The sequence below is a fragment of the Vitis riparia genome, chromosome 1, assembly GCF_004353265.1.
Source record: "Vitis riparia cultivar Riparia Gloire de Montpellier isolate 1030 chromosome 1, EGFV_Vit.rip_1.0, whole genome shotgun sequence".
Taxonomy (NCBI): Eukaryota; Viridiplantae; Streptophyta; class Magnoliopsida; order Vitales; family Vitaceae; genus Vitis; species Vitis riparia.
This window is the reverse complement of record NC_048431.1, coordinates 23761171-23772343: the sequence shown is the minus strand read 5'-3', so window position 1 is coordinate 23772343 and position 11173 is coordinate 23761171. Positions and strand designations below refer to the sequence as shown.

The following is an 11173-nucleotide window of genomic DNA, read 5'->3' as shown; positions in this document are numbered from 1 at the left end:
ACATCTTCCATTTTTTTCAACTTCCTTATAAAATAAAGATCATTATAAGAGGAGTTATGATCTAAAAAAACATCTTCTATATGAAAAGACATATTCCATAGGAAGATATCTTCCACATGCTATAAGAAAACGATATTTTGATAGGGGTATTTTTTAATATAAATGTTTTACAAGTGTGAGTACTTTTAATGTAAGATGGAGACAGATATAGGTATAAAAATAAATATGGATTAAAATAGAATTTTTTTTGTGGTTTTTTTCCATTTAGGATACGGAAATATCTTCATTACGTGGTGGAGAGGAGAAACGGAAAAAATGAAACGACGTCGTTTTCACTTTTCAGCACCAAGGTAACTTGGCAGCCCTAGCCCTAACCCTGAATGTTTCAGCGGAGTGAGGGGGGGAGAGGAGAGACAGAAAAACGAAAAGACGTCGTTTTCACTTTTCAGCACCAAGGTAACGCCGCAACCCTAACCCTAACCCTTCTACGCTCTCTCCTCATATTACGATAGAGGCGCGAAATTGAAAATGGAAAATTTATGATGGAGATTTCAAAGATTACGTTTGAAGTTTCTCTGGGATGAGAAGGCTAAAGTTTCCGGACTTTTGTCATTCTCGGGTTCTTCAATTTCTTAGTTATTGGTTGGAATTTTGAAGTTTGTGATTGTTTTGATGTTTGAGTTTTGAATTTTCAATTAACAAAGAAGGTTATTGCAATTTTTAGTTTGAATTTCTTCACAATTATTTTTTTTTTAATTATTGTTTGATTTTTTCTGTTATAGACATTGTGTTACTTGGTTGAGTTCAGTGAGGGAATGGATGCTGTTAGCGAAGCCGATTACAAACCTCCGCCAGAATTTATTGAGGATACCAAGGATTCACTTGTCGATCTTAGTATGACGGACTCGAAAGAACTTTGGCTGATTCAGTGGCCTGTGAATCAAGTGAGATTTTCTTTTAATTTCCCCTTGCTCCATTTATTTTGATTTTTTTTTTCCCCGGGAAAATTGATATAATAATGCAAAGCCAACATGATAGAAAGTTAGAAACAAGTTCCTCCTTCAATTTAAGGTTTCTACAATATATATGGAGTTGGTTGGGCTTGTTTTCAAGAGAATAACTCTGACTTGTTGATGCCCCTGTATCCTGTCAATCATATTAAGACATCTACTCAAAATGGATTTGCCGGGGTCTCAATATTGAAATACAAATTTCTGTTTGAGGAGATGAGTTACTTAGCAAGAAACCGAGTTTAAATGGGGAGACAAACCAATTCAAAACTCATTGGCGATTGATATCCTTGCCATTCTGTTTGAGAATCCTATTGTGAGGGATGTTGAATATGTTAGCTTGTTTTGGACTTTGCAGCACCCTGATTTTGATGGGCAAGAACTGTCACTCAAGCTTCATCAGGATGGACAGTTGGGCAAGTTTGAAGGTTCATCTGGTAAGTATAAATCTTTGTGTCATGATTATATAATAAGGCGAAGTGCAATCCCAATGCCAACCTCTCCTTGTTAAACTGCAAACTCAATCTTCCAAGTTGCTTGATATGGGTTAGGATGCACCCATTGAGAAGAACTTCTTATTGTGGTTAAATGTCATTTCATTATGGCAGGAAAATTATACAATGTTGTCAGTTTTGCGTCTCAGGATCCAGATGCGACGGTTTTTATATCATCTCCATCTGAATCAAAAATAGGTATGCGTCTATGTGTACTGTTTTCATTCTTTCTTTCTTTTCTATCTCTACCCTTTTTCAAAGAAAAAGTACATATCCACTACTCATCTTTTGAACCATGTGCCCTGTCTTTCTGGCTTGAATGGTTCTAAAAGAAAATTATGCTTCCATGTTAATCTTGTGAGTTCTTACATATTTAGAAGCACCATTGTACAACCAACTTCCTTAGAATATATTTTCACAACTTGGAGTTCATGTGCTGCATTTTCTTTTTCTTTGATCAGAGGCAAACATTTTATTGCCACATTTCCTTTATACTTTTGACACACATATGAAATGATCAAACATTATCTTAATCACTTTGCTTTGAGTTTTCAAGAACACCAGTTTTGTATTCAATTTATGCTTTAAAAAAAAAACCTAATTTAACATGTGAATTTCCAAAATTCTATATCAACAATATGGCATCCATGGACCTTACTCCCATCTTCAAGGTTGTCTGAGCTTAGGTAGCATTTAAGTATGTTTCTGAGTTGTGATATTCTCGTCTTCTTATGTATAGTCAAATATAAACAAACAATGGTAGCACTTATGGATAACTTTGAAAATATAATAAATAATGGGGTATGTCTAGTAAAGAGTTACCACATTTGAGCCCATTGCGTATTTATAAGTGAATAAAAAATTATTGTTATTGTTGTTGTTAGACGAAATCCTGTGTATACATAAAGAGTATATTACGGCTGAATCTTCATGCACTCCTTTAATACTCTTTTATCTTGAGTGCAGTGGGAAAGATCTCACGGCGTGTTTCCCTTGTCCACTACCCTGAGCCTGATGAACTTGAAAAGCAAAGTACCAACAGTTTGAGAAAAATGTATCAGAGATCTGGAGGAAGCAGCTTGACCCATTCTTCTCATCATTATTCGACTCCTTCTCACAGTACTAAGCCGAGAAACCCACAATCAGTGAGCGGCCGATCTGCCTCCACACATAGTAGCAGGCATAAGAGAAGGCATGCTGATAAGCCTGCCACATCCATCAACCAGCTTACTCAAGACTCAGGGCGAGGTCATAGTACAGTTACTTCTTCAGGGTCCTTAGGGCTTTCTCATCAAGGGAAATCAACAAAGAAGGTAAAACTTGAGGGCTAAGGCATTACTTTTACCATCTATTAGTGCAATCCTTGAGGATATCCAGGATGCAATGCCGATTTGCATATGAGAGCGTAGCATGATCCTGAATGCATTTCAGCTTAACCTGTTTATTGGCTTTATTGAGGTGTTTTTTGAAATTTAGAAAACTGAAATCCTTGAAGTTCCCCAGATTGGCTTATGCTTTCATTTTTGTATTCACATAAACACAACTACAGTTAACGACTCCAAGTTGAGTATAATTCTCAGCTATTTGCAAGTTTGAGTATAATTCTTAGCTGTTTGGAAAATGGAGGAATAATGATTAATGGCATGGATGGATGCTATATCAAGTTTGAACCCTAATGTGTATGCATATTAATTCCATCCAATGTTTTAAAAGATTAAAGGCTATCTTGAGACATTTTGTCCAAATGAAGCAAAGCATAAGCCTCAAGGTAGGATAAGGGGCAATAAGGTGGAACAAGGCTTAAGCCTTAATTTAATAATAATAATAATAATAATAATAACAAAATCTTAAAAATTAGAAAAATACTAATAAAATCACATGAAAATTAAATAATAAAAAAATCATGCAATTTATGATAATCAAATCAATTGAACATTTTCAATAGTTTCTAATTTATTTATTTTTTTCTTTTTTTGTCTTTCTTAAAATCCAATCATTTCATGCATTTATCAAAAAATCTTTAAAACTATCATTATCACTTGTAGAATCTTTTTGAATCATAATTATATCCAATTGTTCTATTACCTTTTTCATCCATCAATAATAACATAATGATAGATGATGACCAATAATTCTTCTATTTTTTTCTATAAGGTTTAACCCTAATTTTGGATGTAAGGCAAAAGTTGTAAATCTCTATCAAAACCTCATTAAGGCTTAAACATCTTAACAAATATATACAAAAGCTCATAAAGGTGTTAAACCTTGAATAGTAGAGGCTTAAACATCTTAACAAATATATACAAAAGCCCATAAAGGTATTAAACCCATTAAAACCTTTTGAATAGTAAAGGTTTAACCCTTACCACCTTCGAGGCCATACAAAAAATCCATAAAGGTCCTAAACTCATTAAAACTTTTTGAATATTAAGCTTAAGCCTCAATAGCCTCGAGGCTATAACCTCAAGACTAATTTGTATGGTCCTACATCGAGACTCCCCTCAAGACATAAGCCTCAATAATCTTATAAAACATAGTTTTCATCCAAATGTTCATGATAGAAATAATTCATAAACACAACAATTATGAGTCTACTGGGGGATTATTTGTTTCTAAAACAATATTTTTGTTTTTAAAAGTGAACTATTTTTCGAATTTGAAGATACAAATAATAATTTTTTAAATATAAAAAATAGTTTTTTTATAAATCTATTTTGAAAATAAAATGTTTTTGATGAATATATTTTAATTATTTTTAGTTGTATTTATTTTTTAAAAAATAATTATATAAATATAGAGAATGATTGAGAGCGTTTCGAGTATAAAAATAGCAGCTTGTTCTAGAGTGTGCGAGAAATGTTATTATATTTCCCACGAACCATACTTCTCCCCCACAAATTCTGTTTCACAGGGTTAAATTGAAGGCATTGCTTTTTCCTCACCTCACTCTCGAGTCTCGACCATCCAACGTGTTTCTTTAGGGACGCTTGACTATCTAGTAGGCGCTAGACTCCCTATCCATTCGGAGTTTGTTCATGTGTGCTTGGCCTCTCCGCACCACAACCTACTAAGGTAAAAATGTGTTGAGATATGGGGTTTAGCTATGGTATAAACATAAAAAAAGGTGCCACCAATTAAAGCGTGTTATATGTACACTTCAATTTTCGTCCTACTTCGGTCCCATTGTTATATATTTCATATTTTATACATCATCTTATTATTTTAAATCATCATATCTATTTATATTCTTACTAAAAAAACTCAAATTTCATCGTACTCTCATTATTTACTTTATACTTTCATCACAAGCAAAATATTTGGCTGAAAGTTGGGTAGGTAATATTTTTAACATGAAAAATGTTTTTGAAGGAAGGTAAAAAATAAAAAGCAAAAATCACTTATGCTATTTTTTTGAAAAAAAAATTGGATAGGTAATGGCTATTAAAAATGATTTTTAAAGATAAAATGAAATACAAAATAATTTCTAAAGAACAAGTAAAAGTTATTTTCACTGATTTTTAAAATCAAAAGAAAAATATAAACCCGTCCGATCATATTTTCTTAAATTTGTTTTTAAAAATTGCTTTTAAATTTAAAAATAAAAAATAATTTTTAAAAACAACTTTAAGAAAACATGATCAAATGAATCATATATTTTTACTAAAAACACTTTTAAAATAAACATCATTAAACATACTCTTAAAAAAATAATGTAATAAATTTCATAATTATACCAAAATATTGCACTGCACCACCTATCCCATAACATAATATGACACATTGATTTTCTAAAATAAAACCAAAATTATTTTCCATAAAATCGGAATTTATTAGAAGTTATTGTGTTACTTGTGTTGATTAATTAACCACAAAAGACTTTGATTTTGGATTTAATCGGTCAGGTTAGAGGCCAAACCACTTTGGAGAGCCCATGGTTTTGGTTTTCAAGAACCAATGGGCCCAGCTCAGGCCCGATTCAGAACCGCTATAAAATACAGTTTCAAAAAACAATTTTACAGTCTACACAGATCGCTTTGGAGATGGATGTCCCATTTGTCTTCTTCTTTCCTCTTCATTATTTCTAAGGTGTTTTTCCACATACTTTTTATTTTCCTTTTCCTTCATTTTCCGTTGCAATTCTTGATGATTTTATGTCTCGTGTTCATCGATTTTATGCCACTGCATTGCTAGAATCCCTCTCCGTTTTGTTAGGTTGCCGAGAAAATGAAATTCCAGAATTGGAATTTTACTGTTTCTTTCTGTTTTCCTCCGGTTTCTTAGCAACCAAACAATCGGGCTGAAGGAGTGTCTGAGTGATAATTTTTGAGTAATGGTTTTTGGTATTTGATGGTAGTGCTGAAGTCATTGAGTGTGATGGATTGGATGCTCATTGAGTCTTCAGAATTTTGAAATTTTCTCGACATTTTTTATGCAGAGATTCTTCAGATCTGGACTGAAGTCACGCTGAAAAGTGCCTTTTTATTAGGTACAACATCCTCGATTACTTTTTTTCCACGTGCTCTGTTGCAGATTCGTTTCTGGTTTTCTTAAATGTTAGGGATCGCATTGAATGCGATGTGATGTGTTCTGATTTATCTTTTCTCTGGCGTGATCTTCAGTTAAGTCCCTTAGAGGTTATAGAATTGTTGTAAGCCATGGATGTAGACAACAAGTTCTTCAATGTGGCCCTCCTCATTGTGGCTACAGTGGTAGTGGCCAAGCTAATCTCTGCGCTTGTGATTCCTAAATCTAGAAAGCGCCTTCCTCCTACCGTTAAGACATTTCCAGTGATTGGAGGACTTCTCCGGTTCTTGAAAGGCCCGGTGGTGATGCTCCGAGAAGAGTATCCGAAGCTTGGGAGTGTGTTCACCCTGAATTTGTTGAATAAGAACATCACTTTCTTCATTGGACCGGAGGTCTCAGCGCACTTCTTCAAGGCGCCAGAGGCTGATCTCAGTCAGCAAGAGGTTTACCAGTTCAATGTTCCTACTTTTGGCCCCGGAGTTGTTTTCGATGTTGATTATTCGGTGAGGCAAGAGCAGTTCCGGTTCTTTACAGAGTCTCTGAGAGTAACCAAATTGAAGGGATACGTGGATCAGATGGTAACGGAAACCGAAGTAAGTGTCTCTCACTAGCTTTCATTTCAACTTCTGTTTGTACTCTCGCTTTCAGCGTTGCATATTGGAGGCTCTGTTTTGTCTCTCTGTTTTCTCTAGAATAGTGAACGAAAGTACCGATTTCAACACAAAAATTTCAAGTTGATTTTCCTTCAGAGAATTTTACCTTTTTGCAAAATTTCTGATCTCATCTTGTGTGTTATCAAAATGATAACATTTTTATTCATCTTGTATGTTGTGGCAGTACTAACTTTTAGATTAAAAGCAGGATGATAGTCACCTTGTTTTTAAAATGAAAGGAAAAAAAGGTCTGTTGCGTCAATAATGGGATCGAGAGGGGGGAATCCTGATGTATGCCAGGGCCCATAGGTTCATTACAAATTTACAGAAAACTTCAAGGTGTTGATCGGACATTCGTTTGTTCTCTGTTTTTTCATTTCTAGAACAAAACTGTGAATTTTTTTTTTTAATGATATGTTCGGTTATTGTACTTCTACTTTTCTATTTTAAAATTTATCAATAATTTTTTTAAAATACAGGGAATTAGGGAAAAAAATTATTTCCTATCTATATCTTCTACTTTTTAAAACAGAAGGGGCGGACCTACACACAACTTCCATATTACCAATGCTGAAACAAAGGCTAATTTTGGTTTGGTTAAAAGAATAGGCTAATTTTAATTTGATGTAGAGTTTGATGGGACTGTAGGCTTGTTCAATTGAAATGATAGGACAATATCCCTTCAAACGTACGTTCGGTAGTAGTGAGGCAGGAAAAACAGACTGCAGAGTGTCATTTCAATTTGAATGACAAACAATACCTCGTCAATTTGCTGCTTTTTCTAGTTTCCTCAGATTATTTTTCTTTGGATATTTCCTCATTTCTTTTTCATATTTAAAGTATTACATCAGGAAATCAATGGTTATCTGCAAGCTTAATGATTTTCATTAAAGACATTCATATTATGCCTTAATTTTTTTATTTATTTTTTTCATATTGTATCTTATTGGGTATTTCCTTTGATTTTCAGATGTTACAGTATTTTGATTTTAATACTAGTTTATCTGTTCAACTTTTCTCTTGATTTCCCAAACTAGAAGAATTATGTTTATGAAGACTTTCATTCATCTCATATGATACTTTTTAACAGCATATGTACTAACACTACAATCATAAGATTCATAACAATTCATGCTTATTCATGTGGCATCAACTTGTCCTTTACAGGGGAACATACACATTTTTCATTGTCTTGCTCTTTAGTCAGATCTTTGCATTTTCAGGATTGGTGTTGGTTTATTGTGGATTTTCTTGGTAAGAAAAAAAGGTGGCAATTAGTAGCTTCAGGATCCTCTTAACATGATCGAGTGGACAATCAGGGAGCTTTCCTATTCATTAACGAACCCCGTATATGATCCTTAGACAATTCTTTCACTTTATAAGTGGAAGTTTCTCCATTATGTCCGCACATTTCCGTGCACAGAAGTTTGATGTTTGGGGTTCAATCTGAATAACCAGCCACACCTAATGGTTCAGTCTTAATAACCAGCAACACTTAATCTACCATGGGTTGTTTGTTTTTATATCTCCCCGGACAATTTTGGTTTGAGTTCCTCATTGCTAAATTTCTAAATTGTTTGTCGAATCTTATTCCAGTAAAATTTGCACATTGTGTAGGAACTACATGGCCTCATTTCCGTTTTGTCTCCTAACTATGCAGGCTTACTTCTCAAAGTGGGGAGATAGTGGTGAAGTGGACCTTAAATACGAGCTAGAGCATTTAATCATCTTAACAGCCAGTAGATGCCTCTTGGGTCAAGAAGTTCGTGATAAGCTATTCGCTGATGTGTCTGCCCTCTTCCATGACCTTGATAACGGCATGCTCCCTATCAGCGTTATCTTCCCATACCTGCCCATCCCAGCCCACCGCCGCCGCGACCAGGCCCGCACGAAGCTTGCTCACATATTTGCAAACATTATTGCTTCCCGTAGAGAGACTGGCAAGTCAGAGAATGACATGTTACAGTGCTTTATGGACTCCAAATACAAAGATGGTCGCCCAACAACCGAAGCTGAGGTCACTGGCCTGCTCATTGCTGCTTTGTTCGCTGGGCAGCATACCAGTTCCATCACCTCCACATGGACCGGTGCGTATCTCTTCCGTCACAAGGAATTCCTTTCTGCTGTGTTGGATGAGCAGAAGAACCTGATGAAAAAACATGGGAACAAGGTTGATCACGATATCTTGTCTGAGATGGACGTCTTGTACCGATGCATCAAGGAAGCTCTGAGACTCCACCCTCCCCTGATAATGCTGCTACGTAGCTCACACAGTGATTTCAGTGTGACAACCAAGGATGGGAAAGAATACGACATTCCAAAGGGCCACATTGTTGCCACATCCCCAGCATTTGCCAATCGGCTCCCGCATATCTACAAGGACCCAGACAGGTATGATCCCGACAGATTTGCAGTTGGGAGAGAAGAAGACAAGGTAGCAGGGGCATTCTCATATATATCTTTTGGAGGTGGCCGGCATGGGTGTCTAGGGGAACCCTTTGCATATCTGCAAATAAAGGCAATATGGAGCCATCTGCTGAGGAATTTTGAGTTTGAACTGATATCACCTTTTCCCGAGATCGACTGGAATGCCATGGTTGTGGGGGTGAAGGGACAGGTCATGGTGAGGTACAAGCGCCGAGTACTTCCTGTTGACTAACTGGGCTATCTTTCCTAACCCATTTTCATGAACTGCCAGATTCGAACTCAGTACCTTTTCTCCAGGTTTTGCTATTGTGAACCTCATCAGTACTACTCTCATTCCTTTAATCCATCCGTGTTTCGAGAGCTCTTTGTACTGCTTTCTTGGATTGTGATCGTTGTTGTTTGTCCCAGAATTAGGCGTTTGCCTTAGCTTTTGTCTATTCATGTCAACTGTAGTTTGTAGCAGAATTTTGGTTTCATTCCCTTTTTAATTGCCCATGAAATTTGAAATCTAATGTTGATGATTTAATTTTATCTGCTATAGGGATCTCTTTTGACGCAGTTAGTGCAAAATTGTTTGATTTTTTTATCTTCTACCTAGGGTTGATGCAGGTATACGATAGATTTGAAGGTTCTATTATTTTAAAGCCTGATTAGAAGTATTTCTCGGTTATGCTCCTTTCCTAATGCTTCAAAGTGGTTTTATTTTTTATTTTTAAAAAATCTAAAAATTTATTTAAAAGTGATTTTAGAATAGCATTTTGGCGCTTAAAACACTTGTTAATAATACTATAGTTAGTAGTGCTTTGATTAGAAACTTTTTAAGAAGAAACATCTATTATGTGATTGTCCAGCAATCATTTAAATTGATTTTTTATATTTTTAAAAGTGGTTTTCAAGACTGTTTTAATTTTTGTAAGAAAATGCTTCCAAGCATTATGAAACACTTCAAATCGAACCGTTTGAATATGATTATAATTGAAGCATTTTCAGTACATAAGGTTTTTATCATATTAACACTTTTAAATATTATATAGTAAATGTAAATTTTATTAATAATGCTTTTGGTAATATATTATATAATAAAAGGATTTATTTTTTAAATAATCACCTCCAAGCGGTTCTCTAAATGTTTAAGGCTGTCAATTTTGTGAGGACATGTTTCCGACTTTCTCAAAATCAGCTTTTATTAAACGTTTCTTTTCATACATATTATATTTACTAAAAACATTTTCTGATGCATCTTGAATTTTTGAAAAAGCATTTCTAATATAGAAGTGAAGATCACTCCCAAATGTAACTTTAAGATCAACTCTTCGCGTTTTGCACCCCGTGGCCTATTGAAATTATCTATCTGGACCGGAGTATATGAAACAGAGCAAATATTAGAGAGAGAGAGAGAGAGAGAGAGAGAGAGAGAGAAGTGGCAGAGAATGAGGATCGATGAGGACATCACCGGTGCCAGCTTCAAATTATGGAAGTAGATCAGATGCCCACGTCTTAGATCAGGTATGGGAATAATATGAGTTAAAATTGTTAATAGTGCTTCCATCATAAATTATTTTAAGAAAAATCATTGGTTGTTTTTAAGTATAAACAAAAACAAAGAGCTTTGATAATGATTTTGATAGCGTGCTATATAACAAAAAAAAAAAGTAGTTTTTGAAAGAATCATCAACCACCTATCAAAAAATTATCTAAGAATCACCTCAACCGATTTCCTAAATATTTTGAAATGATTTTCAGAAGTTCCTATAATCTAGTTGGAGTTTGAAAGTCTTCCGTATCAAGCTTAATTGGGAATTGGAATTTTTGTGTTTTTGGTTATGACAGCACAATTGTTGAGCATGAAAAAGGCATAGTTACATGGAGAAGAGGAACCTGTTGCCAGTGATTGCTTTGGCAAAGCTAAAAGCAAAGATGAATGAATTTCCAGACTATTATATACTGAACTTTTCTAAGAAAGTACTTTCAAGCATTTGGAAGCAGTTCTAATCCTATCAAAATCACTCCCAAATAAGTTAGTGCTCTATTTAAGCGCATACCGCTAGCCTAATATTAGCATACA

The 11173-nt window shown here is 34.7% G+C and overlaps 2 protein-coding genes across 6 annotated transcripts; both read left to right on the top strand.

Annotated features, from left to right (window-relative positions):
• Positions 1-327: 327 nt before the first annotated feature.
• LOC117928007 (mediator-associated protein 2) lies at positions 328-3125 on the top strand. 5 transcript variants are annotated; one of them, XM_034847872.1, is made up of 5 exons: positions 328-350; positions 783-944; positions 1369-1447; positions 1619-1702; positions 2471-3125. In XM_034847872.1, exons 2-5 carry the CDS (start codon positions 816-818, stop codon positions 2833-2835), a joined length of 657 nt encoding a protein of 218 aa, XP_034703763.1. In that variant the 5' UTR covers positions 328-350; positions 783-815; the 3' UTR covers positions 2836-3125. The 5 variants fall into 5 exon arrangements, with proteins under 5 accessions (XP_034703763.1, XP_034703993.1, XP_034703676.1 ...); XM_034848102.1 differs by having other exon boundaries at positions 330-350; positions 809-944; XM_034847785.1 differs by lacking the exon at positions 328-350 and adding an exon at positions 357-456.
• Positions 3126-5519: 2394 nt separating this feature from the next.
• Positions 5520-9646, top strand: LOC117919333 (sterol 14-demethylase-like). The gene is made up of 4 exons (XM_034836510.1): positions 5520-5590; positions 5940-5990; positions 6124-6621; positions 8342-9646. The coding sequence occupies exons 3-4, from the start codon at positions 6160-6162 to the stop codon at positions 9338-9340; spliced, it is 1461 nt and encodes a 486-aa protein (XP_034692401.1). The 5' UTR covers positions 5520-5590; positions 5940-5990; positions 6124-6159; the 3' UTR covers positions 9341-9646.
• The last annotated feature ends 1527 nt before the right edge of the window (positions 9647-11173 follow it).